Source organism: Coffea arabica, chromosome 2c (genome assembly GCF_036785885.1).
Source record: "Coffea arabica cultivar ET-39 chromosome 2c, Coffea Arabica ET-39 HiFi, whole genome shotgun sequence".
NCBI lineage: Eukaryota > Viridiplantae > Streptophyta > Magnoliopsida > Gentianales > Rubiaceae > Coffea > Coffea arabica.
In genome coordinates, this window is record NC_092312.1 from 23,721,129 (window position 1) to 23,742,147 (window position 21,019).

Consider the following 21,019-nt stretch of genomic DNA (forward strand, 5'->3'; position numbering starts at 1 on the left):
ACACGCTGTTAGAGGAGTACACCAGCAGGATCCAACTTTTCTTGTTCTTCTTCATTCGTCCACATTTTGGGAGTCCACATATTGGGGGAGAATGGTGGTTTCACGGCACCTACCTCCTACTCTCCTAATCTCCTTAGAGATATCTAGTCAATCCTGTGGGCGGAATTGTGAATATTTCCTGCTCGATATTGCTGACTTAAAGATTATGAGAATCCGGTGCGGGAAGTTCTATTGCATGTTTGCTTGTGCAATCCAATCGGTGAGGTTTCGTTGCATGCTCGCATGGTAACGGTGTGTAAACTTACAGCTATTGATCTAACGATTTCAGGCTTTTGACTGCTCAATGCATTTTAATTAAACTTGACAGGATAAACTTTGAGTAAGCTTACTAAATCATAAATGAAATTGAGTGCCATTTTTCTGATTTGCAAATACTGCAGTATTGCATATATAATTAACTGTAAGCGAGTATCATCCAGTAGAATGTGCAAAGCAATTTAGTGCTACATTCATCCCAATTGGATAGTCCTGTTTTTTTTTATTTATTTATTTCAAATTGTAGTTCACTTTTCAATTGAAGAATGTAGTAGTTTTTTAATTTCTCTAAAATATCTTTTATTTAATGTAAATTATTATTATTATAAATTATTTTATTTAATATAAATTGTTAGTATTAAATATAACATACCCTATTTAATGCATTTAGATTCTTCAAAACATATTGATACTTCCTCCGTCCCACTTTGATAGTCTTGTTTTCCTTTTTCGTCTGTCTCAAATTGTAGTCCACTTTCCCATTAAGAAATGTAATAATTTTTCAAATTATCTAAAATACCCTTATTAAATATCTTGTTATTAATACATTGTTATTAAATACTAACCCACTACATTGAATACATTGAGTTTTTCCAATACTAATCCATTAGTTGTAATTGATATTAATTGGCACTCTTCGTGATTAGCATAAGGGTATTTTAGGAAATTATTAATCTAAATTTATGTTTCCAACCAAATTAATTACACTTTCTTAATTTGTGTGAAAAAAAAAACCAAGACTAACAAAACGGGACGGAGGAAGTATATGAAAAGATAACTTTATTTAATGTAAAAGTATTTTAAAAATAATAATAATTTAAATTTATTTTTTTAACAAAGTTAACTACTTTTATTAAAATGTGTGAAAAAAAATTAGCCCTATCAAAATTGGACAGTATAAAATAAAAATTGCAGGCTGTCGATTCTAATCAAGATGGATATTGGTAGTTCCAAAATTGATTCGCACTCTCCATCATACGATTCTAAGCACCAGGAGGGATGAAAAGCCGGAACGATTTTGACACTTTTGTCAGGTAGAGTGATTGCCATCACTCATTCAGGAAATTTCAGTCAAACCATTAACCTGTTGGGACTTGGGGGTCCCCGGGAGCAGTCCCTTAATTGCGAGCCCTGGTTTTATTGCAAGAGCACTGTAGTAATTTCGGCTCGTGCGAACGAGATTAGCGATAGAAACAAAACCACGTGTGGGAGACGACACTATCGGTTATTCGTCACCCCGTCTTCTCCTAAAATCTCTGAGCGTATTCGTCAGACCTACACACTTGCATACTTGCATCTCGCTCGCTTGTGGCGGCTTAAATTTTTTTTTTCTCCCTCTGGAGATTTCGGCGCCTTTCCTGGTATTTCACTCTCAAGTTTGTATGTGAATTTCCTTGCCACCATGCCAGGTCCCTCTCTTCTCTGTCATACATGCTCCTTTAATTGTGTTCCTACTTTGCATTTCTTTCTTTTGTTTTTTTTTTTTTGGTAAAAACAGCGGGAAAGGGGATGGATGACAATGGGCTTGTTCGAACGAAGACGTTTAATTAGTAGGCGGCGTTGTATCCGCTCATCAGTGGGATAGCTTTAGATTGAACATATGATCCTCCTTCTTTACATGCTATGGACACCAAAAATTCTCTTTTTTAATTTTGTATGTGTTCTGGTACGATGTTGCAATCTTGATTTTTCTTGTGTTTTACATTGGTTTTGTTTTCTTCCATGAAATTTGTCAGGATAAAGTATTGATCTTGATGGGAAATTTGTCAGGATAAAGAAAAAGTATTGATTTTGATGGAATATAACGAGGGTCTTGTGCCTCAACAAATCTTACTGGTTGATAAATTTTTTGTTGTTGAAATTGGATGAGTTCGTGAGGATTACTTTTGCAAATAATGGAGAAATCAATAAATTGAATGAGCTTGCGTGATTCTTCACACACTTAAAACACTAATTTGGAGTTTCTGCATGAATACATGGCTAATTGCTGAGCTGTTAGCTGAAAGAGTCTATCCAAGCAAAAAATATGAAGGAAAGATAAGTTGGCTGCTGGCAGAAAGAATTTTATAGGTGTCTGGGAACTACCTTTTACTTGACAGGAGTTCCGTTCTGGCCTTTTGTTTAAGATTCATTGGGAAATTTGCAAGATTATTATGGGCCACTTTTGTTGTTGAGTTGATCATGTGCAATATATTGTTTATCAAGATTACTGGTAGGGGACAAAAAGTATTGGTGCATATTGGCTCTTGGATGTATAGCAGATTTGTTAGCTAACTTGTGGATGAACTCTAATATAGGTTATGAGGGTATGAGGGTACTCTACTTTTTCAACAAAGTGTATTATCCTAGCAAATGATGAAGTCACTTTATTAAAGGGAGCAAGCTAAAAGTATAAATAGGCTAGTCAGGTTGATTCAGCAGGTTTAGAGTATTATTCCATATTCACAGACGTGGATGTCCTCTCAATTTACTTAAATAGGACAAAGAATAAGAAATTGAAGAAGTTCATCTTCTGTAGCCGCTGAAAACATGTGGAAAAGGCAGAGAATTACAAGAGTGTAAATAAATAAACAAGATTGGCAAGTAAATATCTGAATTCGTTTCCAATTGTTACATACTCTCAGTTTTGCAACTAGCAGAACTTGTTGCCACCTCTTCGAGGGGATGAATATTTCGGGTTTATAAGCACTTTTTTCTCCTGTTTTTCCTCATCTGGATCAGTTTCCACTTTTCATCTAAAACTTTGCCTTTGTTTTGTGTCATTTTCTCATCTGTTGTGCAACATTGAAATTGGCAAAGGAAGAGACCCCAAATGCTTTAAGAAATTGTGTACATTCAATTTATCCTGATGAAGGAATTCACTGTAAAATAAAATTAGCAGTAGCTTGAATGCTTGATATAGCTACAATTTCACAATGGTTCACTGGAGATTGGTCACGTTACCTGCATTTTTCCCCCTTAGTTATTTAATAGCAATGGTTTTATTTAAATGTTGATGGCAAAATCTGATATTAAAATGTTTTGGCATGTTGTTGTTCACAGTCAATGAGGAACCAATATTGATAAAGGACAGTACTTTGATTGATACGCTGCCATTTTTCCGACTCAAGCGCTGGCAGTGGTGGCTTTTGGTTGCCCTTAACATAGTGTTTCTTCTCGTTGGTCAAGCTGCATCTGTCCTTCTGGGAAGATTTTATTATGACAAGGGTGGAAATAGTACATGGCTGGCCACACTCCTCCAAACAGCTGGTTTCCCGATTCTTTTTATCCCTTACATATTCATTGGCTCCTCGTGGACACCTTCGGATTCAGCCAATCCTTCTCTTATTAGAGTTTGTTTGATCTACTTTGTCCTGGGGGCAATGACAGCTGGGGATAATATGCTCTACTCAGTTGGACTTTTGTACCTCTCTGCCTCTACTTATTCCCTTATTTGTGCTTTGCAGCTGGCTTTCAATGCTGTATTCTCTTTGTTTATCAATCGCCAAAAATTCACCATTATGATTCTTAATTCTGTGATTGTCCTCACGTTATCTGCTTCTCTCCTTGCTGCTAATGGTGACTCTACTGAACCTTCAGGAGTCTCAAAAGGGAAATATCTCATTGGATTCTTAGCTACACTGGCAGCATCTGTTCTGTATTCACTCTTACTTTCTCTTATGCAACTATCGTTCCAGAAAGTCCTAAAGAAGGAAACTTTTTCTGTGGTGCTTGAAATGCAGATTTATACATCTGTGGTGGCCACTTGCATCTCCACTATTGGTCTTTTTGCTAGTGGGGATTGGTCAACATTGCAAGGCGAAATGAACACTTTCAGCACAGGAAAACTTTCCTATGTTATGACTTTGGTATGGACAGCAATTTGTTGGCAAATTTGTGCTGTTGGTGTGATAGGTCTGATATTTTTGGTGTCATCTTTGTTCTCTAATGTTATCAGTACTCTTTCTTTGGCAATCACTCCTATTGCTGCACTCATAGTCTTCCATGACAAGATGAACGGTGTTAAGATAATAGCCATGCTTATGGCACTTTGGGGTTTTGCCTCTTATATTTATCAGAATTACATTGATGACATTAAGACGAGGAAGACCCACACCAATGCTGAAAGGACTACTAATGACTCGTTGTGCTGATAATTTGGAACGGGTGGGATGGGGTTGTGAAGATCGCCTGGAATTTTTGTTTAGAAAGGGTTCATCTTATGCCTGAGACGTTTTCTTAGCGTTGTAGGTTATAATTTTGCTTTCTAAACTTTACCTTAGCTGAGTGGATTTTTTTTTCGTATCACTTGGTAACTGATTGACACGTTACGCAATTCAATTGGATTAGAGTTAAAAGTTTTTTCAGAATCTGTTTGAGGAAGAACGTTCTTTCTGCAGACTTGCAATTTCCAGGAAAAATCATCTATCTAAGTGGGGGATTTAACTTGTTAGGAGCATTTAGCTAGCTCACAAACATGCTATATTTCAGTCAAAATGCTGTTAAATTTCTGTGAGATGAGACGGAAGGAGAAAGAGATATTATTTGCTGGCTGCAAGTTAGCGGGTGCCTGGAGTTGAGGTTTAAAAGGTTTTATCTGAAAGCATGCATTTGAATTTGATTCATGGTGGAGGAGGCTGAGAGAAGCTATGTACTTAATGATGTAATGGAGTTGAAATGACGCAAGTTGTAGCGGAGGCTAGGATCAGTTTTGATAGTCTTACGGGGCTGTAATGGAAGAAGGAAATTAGACTGAAGTTTCTGAATGATATTTTGTGCGGGCAGTAAGAGCCTACGGAAAAAATCTGAGACTTGTATACAACTGCTCTTGGATAGTTGGGTTTTGCTACCTAAGATAGCAGCAAACAAGTTGGAATTTTGTACTTGGTGATGCCCTTTAGTGATAGGAATTGGATGGCGCAATCTGTAGTTTGTTGCTTAAGTACAGCACGGGTTGCAGAAAGAGGGATGTTTGGAAATGGTGGAATGTCTAGTGCCAAGCCATTTTGCTACAATCTGCTGGACAGAGTTGTTGAAGCTCGACACAGTCAAATTGATCTGTGTGGTTAGGCATGCTGTCCTCATTTCTGAAAGTTGAAAACCTCAGTTCAGGTTTCCGGTGTTGCATGCATTAGGGGTAATTAGTAGTGTATGATAATAAACTGACAATTCTTGATGGTCTGCGCAAACAATTACTGTTAACAAGTAATTTATGTGTACGTGATTATATACACCTCAAAAAAAAGTGAATGAATTCGAGCAGAAAGTAGTTAGTACTTTTTTTTAAGTATAGGGCTAGTTTACATGCATTAAATTGAGTGTGTTTTTCTACACCCTTTGACTTTATCATTCTACATTTCAACTGCCAGAGAAAGCCCTGCTCTCATATTAGTTCATTATGAACTGTTGCTGCTGATTTTGCAATCCAAGGGGTAGTGTCAGGTGTTGCTTTGGCCTTCATAAGTTTCTAGAATTAGAGAGACATGTTTGGGAGGTAAAAGAGTTGGAAGGTCAGCATCCAGGGCTTCTTTCTGCCTGTTGTTGAGGGATTTGATATGGAGGAGCATTTGACAACTTGGAAAACCCACATCGAAAACTACAGCTTGTCCGACTCTTTTCTGGTTGGTTGCAACGACAAAATCATGGATGCACTTTGCAGGAAAACCGCAATAAAATCATGCAGTTATGGGTACTACTTTGGGTTTGCCAACCTCCTTTTTCTAGGTGGAGAGGAACAGTCAGGTTCACACCACCCAAAAATCCAGAGATGAAAAGGTGAGAAAGAAGAAAAAGGTGCTCTAGAACTAGTTTGGTAAGAAGGAAAATGACAATGTGCACGAACGTTGGCAATTTGATGGTGCTTGAAACTTTTGTCGCCTCGATCCATCAACTACTTAAACATGAATTGTGGTAAAGAAGAGCTTACACTCAAGGCATTGAATTTAGAGGTTTGAGTAGGATTATTTGGCTTGTAATGTTTGTGCAGCTAAACCAGGAATAATGAAAGATTCTTAAACCGCAGGAATGTTTAACCTCCACCACGCCCCCCCCCCCCCCCCCCTCTGAGTCATCGCTTGGTTGGTGCATGAAATTATTACTAACACATTCCTCCGAGACAGAATAATGCCCATATTGTTGTTGTCATTTGTAGTGATGAGAATTTAAGGAAGGGTTGCCGCAATCTAAGATTGGAGATTGGCATTTAGCATAATTTTCTTTTTCGTTAGAATTTGAAGCCAATGTCTTGTACCATATGTATCTTCGATTACTTAAATGGAATAATTTTGTCAACACGTTTCTTGAACGCAAGTTTACTTGTGAAAAACCAGCTTTCAATAATATATTGCCGCCTCACCTCACCTACTTACCGGCAAATTTGAGTCGGTTACTTCATCTAGTGGCATTTCTTATTGCTTCTATCTCGTTCCCTTGTGGAAACCAGCTTCAATCATGACCAGTTCTGTTCATCTTTAGAAAAATGATCAATACTGACAAAAACACGCACCATTATATGAGGAATCACAGATCTTCATTATTCGACGTATCCAAGTAATTGTCTTCTACAAATGATTGTTTCGTAAGTAAATTTAGCTTTCATCTCTGAATTTGAAGCTAAAATTATTAAATGTCAAAGAAAGAATCTTTGGAATCCTTTCTCTTTTTTCTCCCCCCCCCCCCCCCTCGATTCTCTCTCTCATTAGTTCATGAATAATTTACTACCTAAATGAAAGAGATCATGAATAATTTGGGTGTTGTCAAAGATAACAATTGAAAGCCGAACCATACCATACCGGTGACTTTACCACTTAACCTAACTTTAGTTTGCTTGAAAATGTTTCCTAGCTAAGAAACTAACAGAGAATTTGCAATCAAAAAGGCAATCGTTCTTGAGCCTAAACAACCAGATAGCATGGTCAGACGAGGATTTTTAAAGTTCTTCCCGCAGTTAAGTTCGGAATTCGTATTCTGGACTGACAGCTGAAGGTAAAAAGGAAGTCGGAAAAAAAAAAACCGACCATATAGTATTAATTATTTTTCATCTAATAAGTGACTTGATGCTTACATTTCACCAAAATTAGGGACTGTAATAATGATAAATGATTCTTATTGTTTGATTAACAACCAAATTTGGGATTAGAAATATTGGAATTCAATTATGTAGAAGAATCAGTGCCAAAGAGTCAAACACTAAGAATATTTTTTTGGGGGGGGGGGGGGGGGGGGGGGGGCAAGAATAAGAAGCTCCATGTGTCTTAAATTAAAATTTATAGTATGAGCCCATTTCATATCATGCTAGTAAAGATCTGATCTAGGAGAAAATGACTCCTTTGCTCATAGGAAATTTATTGCAATACAAAGACGGGAATATAGAAAATGACTGTTTCAACTGGAAATTAATAGTCGGCAACGGCCATGGTTCATCCATTTGGCCGAAATGGTGGAATTAGCCCCTCATGCACGACATTCCAACAAAGAACCCTTCAATTTTGTTTTCAACCATTATTTATTTGTGGTTTTCTTTGGTACGCATTGCACAATCCAACGCAATAACATGAATGGACTGAATGCCAATAAATTAATGCAACTTGAAAAATTTTCTCCCCAGATAAATTCACAATCATAGTAAAAGAAGAAACTTAATAAGGTTATGTTTGGATAGCAGTTTTTTGACAGAAATTTTTTATATTTTTTCTAAACACATTTTTCAATCATCTTTTTACCCTCATATACATTGATTTGGTCACGACCACTTATTTTAATTTTAGAATAATTTACTTAATTATCTTTACTGAGTTAGTTGGATAAGTGATGTTCAACAAACCAACACCGGTAAATGCTCGAATCTTGGCCTTGGGGACCTAAAAGGTAGCTATCTTATTTTGACCAAAAAAAAAAAAAAGAAGAAGCTATTTTATGTGTATGACATGGAAAAATCACGTGAAATAAGAATTTTGGAATGACAAAGGTAACAAGAATGAGGATATTTTGATCTAGGGAAAAAAAATTTAAAGCCCCACATGATAGAACTCTCAATAGAAAACTTATGAATTTCCTCCAAAATGCGATAAATCAACTTTGATTGAGTATCATTCAAATATCGTATATGATAAACAAGAATCTTCATACATAGGAAGAACAAGGCAAAAAAGTCCACCTATAAAAAAAGTCAGATTGAAAATCATTACGTTTTGATATTAATAGAGTAAAAGATCCCAAGTGGAATGATTGTATTAGTGAAAAACCTTCTCCGACCACCTTTGAATTGTCGAAACTATCCAAGAGCTATGAGTATTTATCAAATTTGTTTCTATATAATCGAACAAGAACTATCCGAGAGTTATTAGTATTTATCAAATTTGTTCCGATCCAAACAAGTTTATCAAATCTGTTCCTATCTAAGAGAATGCTATTGGATCGAATGATAAATGGCCTTGTTTGGATTTCGCTAAAAAAATTACGTCGTTTTCCGTGATCACATTTCCCTATTATCTTTTTCCCTCGTGTACATCAAATCGCTACAGTAATTTTTCCATAGAAAATGACGGAAAAATTATAGTTGGATTCGTGTAATTGGAGAAAAATTTCCTATTCCTTAATAAAAAACGATAGACATAAATATGAAAATCTCTAAAATCAAGAAGATGGGTCATCTTCTAGTTTATTTTGTGTATATCACTTGGTATGTAGGATTTTTCAAAGAAAAAGAGTCACGGTAAGAAAAGCCACTCCAATTCACAACATTTTCAGTAATAAACACAAATATAGAAATCCCTAAAATCAAGGGAATGGGCCATCTTTTAGTTTATTTGTATCACTCAACCGCAACATTTTTTTTTTTTGATGAAACAAAAGTCAATATTATTAATAAATTAGTTGAAAATCGTCTGGCACGATTTGTTTGACAAGGCAATATATACTAATGACAGAAAATACGCAAAACATGTCAGAGATATATCTGATGTGAAAAATCAATTAGATTTAATAAAATTACAAAATATAAAAAAAAATTACATTATGAATCAAACCTACCAAACATCCCTTGTCGCTAAGTAAGTTGACTGTGCTTCAAGCGTAACAAGATTTCAGCCAAATGATTAAAAAGTCAGTACTTTTCCCAACCATTCGTATGCGTTCGACACTCTTATCCCTCCTTTGGTAATTATTTAATGAGCAATCGCAATTATCTTAGATGTGTTAGAAAAAGTCCTAAATGTGAAACGATTTATGAGACATAATTATTGTTCAGATAACAAGTTGCTGCTAAATAAAAATGTTAAAAAAAAAAAAAAAACTGTAACCAGAATGCTGCTGCATGCTGTGGTCATGGTGACGACAGAGAAGCTGCTTGCTGGTTTTGTACTCAATCTAAGAATTAATTGAAGGTTGAAACCATCAAAGTTAAAACAAACCAACACGAGCAAGATTTTGATTTGACCAAAAGTTTGCACTAATTAAGTGGAGGCTTTTTGCAGGAAAAGTTGACATGTTAGTTTCCAGATTTAAAAAGTTCACCAAAAAATTGCACGAGCTGCTGTGATGATTAGGGAAGAGTGGAGGGTCAGCAGTGGAGATTTTAGAACAAGAAAAGTGAGAATTAGTTCATCAGTAATGAAGAAGACAAACTCATTGTGGGCAGACAATCAAACAAGTAGCCACTCATGTTAACGTAAGCTTACATAAAAGGATCATTAAAAAGAAGAAGTTTTTTTTTCGGTGCTCTCGACCAAAATTACCTTCACTTTTTCCGGATAATTTATCTTATGACTCCAACGAACATGTAGGCTTAAAAAATAAGTAAATGTTTATATACTGACAGTTTGTGTATACAGTATCGCTGTTGAATCTATGACACATGTACAAAAGTTAAATTTTAAATTCAAATTTAATATAGTTCTCGTTCATTCAAAATTGATAACGTATACACTACTGTTATTGTATAAAAAATTAATTCTTAAAACTTTCCGGCATAATGAGCAGGAAAGCTTGAAATTTGTTTCTTCCCAAAAAAAAAATTGAGAGAAAAATACGGACCACAGTCCATCTGCCACCAATTCTCCTGCATTTAGCTGCTGTTTGATTGCGTGCATGTGCTTGCCACTTGCAAGTCAATTATAGTACTAATTAATCACAGGAAAATGGTAAGATATGAATTAATAAAAAGCCTTGACAAATTATTCATATTTCATAATGAATAAAATTATGCCTAATGCATGGAGTGATTAATGGATATTGAAGAAAACAAACAAATTATGCCTAATGCATGGAGTGACTAATGGATAGTGAACCATCAAAACAATCAACATTATTGCTTTGAAGGAATATGAGCACAAGAAAAGGACCAGCAAAAAGAATACTATTCATTGGGATTGCAACTGCCAACAAGTTTCAAATCAAGTCGCTACTAATTCTCTGCGACAAAAACTTGAATAGGACCTAATCTTGTAGACTGTGGCTCAAATTTTACTATATATTATCAATTCTTGGGTTGGTGAGATGGTGTGACAAAATTTGAGCCACATATTTTGCATCAACCGAGTTTACCTAAGTGTTTGCCATTCTCTACGGGTCAAAGGTTACTAATTAATCTTCATTAATACTTAAACATAGTTGCATTTTAGTAACTAGGGATAATTCCAATAAACTCCCCTGAGATTTTCTATAATTTCATTTAGCACCCTTGATATTTTAAAAATTGCATCTACCTTCCTTACCCGTTTAAAATGATAATATTAGCCTTGAAATTCGTATGAAACTTTGCTGTTTGCTACTTTGCTATGCTTATACAAAGCATAGGTTTTATACTTTTTTATTTTTTCCTTTTGCCTTCTTATTTATTACTCTTATATTTTGTCAGCTAAATCACAGTACTATCAGTCTCTAACCTTCATCGTGATGAAATATCAATCTAGTAATATTTGTTTAATAACTTTAACAATTATCTAATTTTTACAACTCTTATTTGTTTATTTATTTTTTTTGGTATCAAAATCAACAATAAATAAAAAATAAATGACCCAAAATCACTACTAAACTATGATTGCTCCACCACTCGATTAATCTACAGACTTAAAAAAAAACTATGATAACACTCTCTTTTCCATTTTAAAAAGAATCTATATATCTCCAATAAATAAAACACTATTTAAAGTAGCATATCATAATGAGTCTTATTAAATAATAAAGACAGCCACCAAAAAACTTGACACTCATTTCTTTGTAATTGTACTAATTACTTTACAATCGTTTAGACGAATAAATAAAACTTTATTAGATGAGGACATTTTAGGGTATTTACCAAATTTTTAACCCTATTTTTAAAGTAGGGTTTGGTTGTTAGAAGTGTCAAACTATGGAAGGTAAGTGTAATATTTAAAATCTCGAGGGAACTTAATGAAATTGCAAGAAACCTCAAGGGAGGTTTCTGAAACTATCCCTAGTAACTATATAGGTGCCCAATTAGCAGATAATAATCCATCTCCCACTTAAACCTTCCCGGGCTCCACCCTAACAAAAGGAAATTAAAAACTTTAGTTCTGCAATAAAATTCCGTGTTCATGTCTATGTTGAACCTGTATCAAGAATCCTTGAATTTCATATATACATACATATATATATATATATAGACCCTGTGATGTTATCTCAAAGGACTTGCTAGCTAAAGCTAGGACAACTTGACGTTTGTTTACCAAATGGAAATTCGTATTCAAAGTCCACTTGTTTTGACTTTGTTGTATTCATTTATCAAAATGCAAGTTTTTTAAAAAAAAAAAATTGCATGTACAGTTGAGTTCTCCGATCTTTTGGCACTAGAGAAGGGTCAACCCAACCTCTCATGAAACTCAGAAATGACGAGACTAATAAAAAGTTTTCATGGCATGTTATCTGCCTCCAAGATGGTGGGGGCCAAAATTTTTTTAAAAAAAAAAAGGAAAATTAAAAAACAAAAAAGGAAAAAGAGAAAAGGTTGGTGATGTGAAGCAACTTCAAAAGCCTTTATATCAACCCATTTTGGTTTTATCCATCTCATGAGAGAGTTGAATACTATTCATTCATGAGAGCTTTTCAATTCTCTACTTTATTTTTGGTGACACTTCTTGTTGAATGCTTATGATTAGGACAAACTTTCCTATTATCTTGAGTGCTTCTTTTTTTTTTCCATAATTTCAACCACAATCATTATGTGGATGTGAGCTTAGAAGCAGTGCAGCACACTGTTTCTCATGAAGTTTTGCTAAGCGATAGAGACTCCAGTGTTGTAGATCTTTTTCAGAATCTTCTGGGAACTCAGCCGTGACTGACAGCTTAACCCTTTTTTTTTTTTTTTTTTTACATGTAATTTTGTATTGTCATAGATTTTCAAACCTCGAAACTTATGATATATCAACAAGAATTTACAAAATTTTTAACATATTTGACATGATGTATTTGATCTCGTCAATGTATATATATATATATACATTGTCAGTGGAAAAAATAACTGGTTCTTCTTCTAGTCACGTGGAAAAATTTAGGCTCCGTTTGGATCCACTGATTTTTCAAATGGCTCCGTTTGGATCATTGAGTTTTTCAAAAATTAGTTTTTCAAATACTATAAAAATTTTTAAAAAGTAGTCTTAATTTTTTTTAATGTTTAAAAAATATCCCAAAATATATTCTAAAAACTCTACTACTTCTAAATATTTCAAAATATAAAATTTTTAAAAAACACCCCCGAAAACAGCTAATCCAATTTAGTGCTAAAGTAGCTTAAAACCTAAAGACGTAATTCTTTAATGCTTTTCCAATTTAGTGCAATGTCTACACGAACATTTTTCACCCCACTTGAGAGAAGAGGAGTTCAAATTGTACCCTTATGGCAGGCTAACAAGCACGCCAAATTCTCTTCATTGCCGAGTTTGAATGCTTTTGATGCCAAGCGTATCTATTAGTGGTCACTGAATCTAAATATATAGTTTTTTAAAAAAAAAATGAAGGTTAATTATTCCAAGTTATGAGCTGGGTGTAAGTGAATCTTTATGTGTGAACTAATAGATAGAACTTTCAACCATAGAGAATTCAAGAAAGAAAAATTATCAGATTGTACCTTACTGCTTGGATACATTAATTAATTAATAAAAATGCAGTCGAACCATTTATGTTAATGGGGAGAGTACAGCTCACTCCACTTACCCTTTTTACTACCAAACAAAAGAATACAATTAAGAAAAATGCTTCTTCACTCATCTCATCTGGTGGCCTGCTGGCAAGATATGTTCTTGGTACCTATTGGATTTGAATATTAAGCCCCAGAATTTATTATTTTTTTTATTAAAAAAAAAAGAAAAAAAAAAAAGAAAACTGGAAGCCCAAAGAAGACTAGCAAAAGAAGGTTAAAGAAAAAAAGAGGAAAAGATGAGGAGAATATTTGGTTTGAACCGAAATGGCTCAAAGCCTTCTTGTCCTGGCTTCCAATTCTGAATAAAAGCTATTTAAAGTGAAATCTGGGACTTTGGCCTTTCTTTTTGCACTACTGTGATTTGAAAGAGAAAGCGAAAGGATATGTGGGAACTCGATCTGAAAGACGGATTGGAAATATCTTTTGCATCAAAACTTGTCCAATTCTCTTTGGCCTTTCTTTTCAAATATCTTCCACTCAGCCGTTTGGCTTGAATATGCTTATTATTGTGCCAGATTTTAATTTAGTTGTGGTGTGGCCCTTGCAAACCTTTCACTTTTTTTTTTTTTTTTTTCTGAGGGCAGCCATTCCAACTCCGCGTGTGTATAGAGCTGTTAATCGAGTTAAGTCGAGCCGAGTATTTGGCAGCCGAGCTCGACTCGAGTCGAGCTGAGTATTTGGCTGCCGAGCTCGACTCGAGTTTAATTCGAGCCGAGCTCGACTCAAGCTCGTTAGGAAAACGAGTTTTAAAATGTGTTCGAACTCGACTCGTTAAATGTACATGTGGCTCGAGCTCGTGCAAATTAACCTTAATAAAAATCTATAATTTTTAATTTTTATAATTTTAATTTCTAAAATGACAAATATGCCCTTCATTAACGAACTCTAACGAGTTACTCGAGTATCAAACGAGCCGAGCTTGCTCGACTTAGTTAAGCTCGGCTCGTTAACTAAACGAGCATGTTTCGAGATCGAGCCTTAACGAGTCGAGCTCCAACGAATTTTCGAGCTACTCAATTGACTTAACAGCTGTACGTGTGTATCGATCAATTGGAATAGACAAAATTAACTAGAGTCCACAGCACAGCTTGGAAAAGCCATGCATATCACTTTCATGCTCTTTCAAGTTTTGTCTCCAGGATTCAAATGGTTTAGTGCCTACAATTCTACTACTATTTATTATGCAACCCTCTTCTCTAATTGTGTGTGTGTGTGTGTGTGTGTGTGTGTGTGTGTGTGTGTGGGGCACAATGAAAGCCTTCCCTAATAGTAGTATCACTTTCTTTGTCCATCCAATTTAGATTCTCCGGACAAAATCCACTCCATCTCTGCCCCTCTCCCACAAGCACTATCTATAGCTTCCTCTTTTTTTTAAAATTTTTTTTTAATAAAAAAGAAAAATATTATTATTATTATTAATTAGATTGTTATAAATCGTCCAACATGAATTATTCTGCAGCAGCTAAAATGGAACTATTGTTACATTCTTTTTCTTTCGGGCATTGCTTAATTTGATCGCAGCAGCATTGGCCTATACGTGGCATGGTTCTGAAAAGTAAGATATACTACAATACAAGTCATAATAATTTGGCAATGATAGGAGCTTCTGTCCATTAGAGAAAAAGTTGTCTTGGTGGTCTAACAAGGGGCTCTCTTGACAATGAAATTGTGGAGCCTAATGGATAGTTAGGGTGTTAAAGATTTAAAAAAAAAAAATTATATGTACTGATAGTGTATATATATTATTATCGCTAGATTCATGACACACGTATAAAAGTTAGATTTCGAATTCAAATTTAGTATAATTGTCATTTATCCAAATTCAAAACTAACAGTGCATGCATGCATTATTAAGTACAGAAGTTCCTTAACTTTGGTCCCTGTTTAACATCATATTCATTTTTTAGGAAGGAAAAAGGAAAAACACAAAAAACCATACAATGATCTTGTCGTAACACAACACTACTATAGTTGAATAATAATAATCTACTTGTTCCCTCTCTGAGATTGAAGTACCAAAATCTCAGAAGTACCAAAACAATGCAGCAGTTGAGTTGAGGAAGTCTCTCCCAAAATCAAAATGATGTAGTACTAGATTTCGTTACCTACTAGTGTTTTTTTTGTTACCTACTTGTCTGGCCAAACCATAAGTTCATCAGCAGCTATGGTCCCTACAGCACTAGCAAGATTTAATACACTAGCATCACTATTTGGGACTGTTCAGCAGTTGAAAACTCACCACTCAGTGCTCACCCCACCACCATTTGTCTGGTCACAATCAAATAGTAAATGTACACTGACGCTCTATTTATACTCATCACTCAAACCTAAATGCGGCTCATCCGAAATTTGGAACATGACACTCACTATTCTTGCACAGCCAGAAACATATGCAAATCAAATGTGCCCCAGATCAGAATGTGCATAGGTGACCGTCACCTTAAATTGGAGGGTCCCAAGTTCCACCTCCCAATGTCTTCCAATTAATCCCTTTACCACCTTTGCTTTCCTTTCATCCCATTTTTTCTGTTCAGCAATTTTCTTTTTTTTTTTTTTTTTTAAAAAAAGCCCTTTTTTTTTTTGTGTTACTCGATTAATGTTGTCTCAGGCAATCCCGTACTGATTGCTATTTTTAAGAGTTTTTATATTAAAAAAAATACATTATAAAGATTGGATATTACAAAATAAAAGAAATACTAATTAAAAAAATATGTTCACGAAATAAGTAAAAAAACTTTTCTGAGAAGAGCTACACTCCAAATTCCATTTGCTTTTTAGGACACAAAAATTGGACAAAGAAACGCAATCACTCTACCACATTTGCTACTGCTGGGTGCTAACCATTGCATGGGTGAATGGTAAAACTAGTCAAAAAGGAAAACAAAACTACAACTAAAAATTCTTGAGAATGAATAAATTGAAAAACAGAAGGGTCAAAATTTGGATTTGGATTTAACGCACTCACGAAAAATAGAAATTCAAAATCTGAAAAAGAAAAATATTCAAAATCTGACGGCCCACGGTCACATCAACCACCATGATCCTCAGAAGCACCGCCATCCACTTGCCTTTGTCCATTGAAAAATCAGAACAAAAAATAAAATATGTTTTGCTAAAAAAATTTAGATAATCCATACAAGTCAACCTGTCAAACGTCAAAAAATATCGAGGGTTCTCCTTTTTTTTTTTTTTTTTTTTTTATTTTAGGGCTGTCAAATTAATGAACAAGATACAAAATCAAAATGAAAAGTTATATCCTCAATTTCCAGGTATTTTAAGTAAGTATACAGGGAATTACAGCGAGGGCAAAACCGTACTTTGGATATATCAACACATCAATATACGTTGACCTGGTCAAATGTCAACCATCAAATACATCAGCGGTTGTGATGAAACCGCCCAAAATCAGCAAGCTTTCTCGATCTATTTTTGCAAAACGACGCCGCGTTTGTCAGAGGAGGCTTCACCGGAACAACTCTAATGTCGCCTGGAACCACCACTTCCGGCGGCAAACCCCCCTTCTGGTTCCAATGCCGGCTCGGGCTGGCCCGAACCAATGGACTCAAGCAAAACGTCATCCCCGAAAGATTCCTATTGTGCTGCCCTGGTCTCCCTCCCCCGCCGCATCGCTTCCCCGGAGCCACTGACGCCGGAGCCCTCCTCGGCGTCTGTTTCCACGCCTGCGAAGACTCGGACGAGTATCCGCTCGATCCATTATTACAATGCTCGTCCTCCTCGTCGGAGTACCTAGCCGGCGACATTCCACGGTCACGATGCCGGCAAACTCTCCGTTGGCCTCCTCCGATCGTCGACTCATCAAGCGAGAACGTCCGGTTCTGTTTTTTCAGTCGACGGGGGAGAATTGCGGAGAACCACGACGTCGAAGAAGACGCTGCAGGCCCAGTACAAGCATCCTGACCCAAACCCGAAGAGGCATGATCCGTATCCACTTTCTCGGATTTCGATCTAAAAAGATTCGCAAACAAAGAAAACCGGGTTGCGCTCTTCTTCTTACTGCAATAACCGGCGGCTACTAACGTCCCATTGGGCCCCACTTGAGGAGTACTATAAAAGCGATGATCGGACAAGCCATGACGATGATGATTCTGACCGCAAGGATCAATCCACGTCTCCGCACTCGTATCAGATTTCCGGCGAGAAATATACGGGGAAACGGAACGAGGAAAAATTAAGGGAGGCGGGTTGGCTTCCGATTTTCGGCGATCTTCTTCGGCAGCGGCTGCCGCCTGTTGAGCCCGCTCTTGTGCTGCGATGAGAACAAAGAGGCGCTCCCGGAGACAAGAAGCGCAGACGCCGATAGCACTGCTTAAGTCGGTGACGTGCTTTTTGCACTTCATTTGAGTCGCCGCGCGACGGGCATAAGCTTGTCCGGCCGGCCACTTCAAGATTTCTCGGATTAAGTAAGAATTTTGGTCCTTCAAGATTCCTCCCTGCTCTAGTTCTTGAAAAAGCTGCTCAAGTTACTTTTGCGAGAGAAAGACGAGTGCAGAGGTAGCTAGCTGGAGGGCAATGGAGAGAGCGGTTGTAAGTCTTTTTTTTTATGTAACAAAGAGGAGGATTTATCGAAGGGGCTGCATCGATTTCTGATTACAAATAATGAATGGGATGTTTTCGGGTTTGGTGAAGAATTGTTTTTTCTGTGTCTGATTTTGAATATTCTAGTGATTAATTAACGGTATAAGGAAGAAGGAAAATTAAAAAAAAATGAAAGACGAGGAAGATGATGGCAACATGGAAACTGAGAGGGAGATGGAGATGGAAATGGAATGACTCAGACTGACTGACTGGCTGACTGGCACGGGTTTTGATTGTTGAATTGCATCGGATTTGGATTTAAGAAGAGAGGAGGAGGAGGAGGAGGAGGAGGAGCTGAGGGAGAGGGGGAGGAAGGAGTCATTTAATTCGGGCTTTTTGACGAGGGCGGAAAGGGCTAAAGTGACAGCTTGGGTAGATTCAATTCAATTGGTTATTACCTTAAAAGACTATTGAGGCATTTTGGTGAATTCATTTTACTTGAGATTTAAAATAATCCCTGTGGCTACGTGTGTGGATGAAGATTTTGTGCTGAAGCAAATATTCTCTGTGTCTTTAGTTGGAAATTAATTGACTAATTCCCTAAGAAGCAGTTAAACCTACTCAAAATTTTAACTGTTGGTGTTGTCATTAATTTTGGATGGTGATGAGAGATTTAAATTTTTTCTCTTTCTATACATATATATACATGTATATATATATGTATATCTTGCTTCGTGTATATAGAAATGCCAAAAAAATTTATGCATGTTTACGCGGAGATTTATCACGTATTACTCGATAAATTTTAGGCACTTTTTGTCTAACGTAAATCAAATATGCATGAAATTCATGCACGCTATGAAGGAAAATTGTCGTGTATTACTCGATGAGATTTTGAAATACCTAATTACATCACAAGCATTTAAAATGTATTTCGCGACATTCATGGATTTTTTTTTATATAATTATCCTATGGCATGGCATTTTAAGATATCTTTTTGCATGAGAAAAAGCTCAGATAAACATGCAATTTCTTGACGATCCTCTGAAGATACTGCATATTATATTACTCGATGAGATTTTAACATGTCTAATTGAAGAAATAATTCGAATGTTCAAGAAATTCATGCATGCTTGTGTGAAAATGACATTGGGAGTATTTGGATACAAAACTTATCCCAAATAATATTTCGCTTGCATCATAAACACATTTTCCAACCCACCTTTTTATCTCACATACATCACATTACAAAAAATGTTACAGTAATTATTTCAAATAATATCCTATCCAAATATTATTGACAATGAGATATATAAATTTTTTTCTTTCGAAGCCCAAAGAGCTTAGGAATTTTGGGTTTTTTGCCTGTCTAAGTGGTCATGTTCCCCACGGCTTAATCGTTTGCTTGGTTTGGGTGGCTTGCTGGTGCAAGGGGGCAAAGTAATCGTGTAGGTAATGTAGTATGAATGATTGTTTCATATTGTTTAGCACTGGTCAAACTTTTGAGAGATTATACTACTTTTCACTTTATGGCTTTTGTTTGTCTGTCGATCAAGTTTAAGTTCCAATAGCGCCTACTCCTAACGGCCAACAGCCCGGAGGATTTGTCCCCTAATTCTCTTCTGGCTATAGTATTATACAAGTGTTTTCCGACATAAGCATCATCGCATTAGAGAATGGTTGAGTTGAGTGATAAAATAAGAGTGATTAAAAACACGGAAATCTGAATTCAAAACCTCTTTCTTATTCAAAGAAAAAGCATCGCATCGTACGGACTGTAGTGTGCAAATCCCGGATTAGACTTTCATTGCATTATTTCAGATTTTGTAGTTGCGATATGTTTTCAGCAAATTAACATGTAGCTTTTTTATTGTACCTGTCATATATATATATATATATATATATATGTATTTATTTATTTATTTCCTCGATTATGATTGCTTCTTTACCTAATTTAGACAAAGACACTTCCTTTTTTTTTTTTTTTTTTTTGTTGTTTGGGCCAAAAAGATTTTCTTTAGTTAGAGGACTTGGCGTACGTTAGCTGTTTGTAGGCATATGCCCCCCGGAAAAAAAAAAAAATCTGTCTGTAGAACAACACACATTGGATATCACAACAATGGCCAATGTAAGGGGAAAAAGAAAAGAAAAATAAAAAGTTGCAACTATCTCCTATGTTGTGGTTGTAGCCTTATATTAATCATTGAAATTTAAACCAATTAATATACTTGGGTATACAAAAATGATGTGTATTTTTTGTTCTACATTTTAACTCATCAAAGTATGTCCTAGTTCCTTAATTCATCTAAGAATTTAGACGGTCACGTAAAGAATGGTTTGCAGGTGTTTTTCGGATCAACCATACATTGAGTGTGTTTCGGCATCTTATTTAAAATGTTATTAAGAATAATTAATATAATATTTTTTATGATGCAATATATATGAAATGAAAAGATAATTAAGAATACAAAAAAAAAAGTGATTGAAAGATGTGTTTATCATGTCAACATAATAATATTTAGAAAAATTTGACTATCTAAACACCCCCATTATAAAATTCTCCTATTAAATTGCTAACTTTGAGCGACATACATTTCAATCCACTCACAAAAACTAGCACGTCTAAAATCCTTTTTGCTCTTATTGTGATGTAGTTGGATGCATCCGATCATGGGGAGAAAAAAAGGCTACCCAAAGGTTCATTTTCCGTTTTATGTGTTTTTATGCTCCTAGCTCTTGTTAGCATCACATATTTGTGTGCATGATATGTTATAATCATAAATTTGTTTGAACTTATTAAGAAGTATTAATTTTTGTGAGTACAAGTTACAATACACACACATACATACATACATACATACGTGTGTGTGTGTAAATATTGAGATGACAATTTTACTCTGTCATTTTAAAATGAGCCACAGCATAGAAAATGAATGTAAGTAAACATAATTCCTTTTAAGGGCAAAATGCCCCATTGACTTTCAAACTATTACGAAATTTAATTTTTGATGCTCAAACTATTAACTAATAAG

General features: G+C 35.5%; 2 protein-coding genes across 2 annotated transcripts; one reads left to right on the forward strand and one right to left on the reverse strand.

The window, feature by feature from the left end:
- The first annotated feature begins 1,433 nt into the window (after positions 1 to 1,433).
- LOC113726915 (probable purine permease 11) lies at positions 1,434 to 4,664 on the forward strand. The gene is made up of 2 exons (XM_027250834.2): positions 1,434 to 1,724; positions 3,358 to 4,664. The coding sequence occupies exons 1-2, from the start codon at positions 1,718 to 1,720 to the stop codon at positions 4,446 to 4,448; spliced, it is 1,098 nt and encodes a 365-aa protein (XP_027106635.2). The 5' UTR covers positions 1,434 to 1,717; the 3' UTR covers positions 4,449 to 4,664.
- A 12,023-nt stretch (positions 4,665 to 16,687) lies between these two features.
- LOC113726916 (uncharacterized) lies at positions 16,688 to 18,411 on the reverse strand. Its single transcript, XM_027250835.2, has one exon. It carries the CDS (start codon positions 17,806 to 17,808, stop codon positions 16,828 to 16,830), a length of 981 nt encoding a protein of 326 aa, XP_027106636.2. The 5' UTR covers positions 17,809 to 18,411; the 3' UTR covers positions 16,688 to 16,827.
- Positions 18,412 to 21,019: the final 2,608 nt, after the last annotated feature.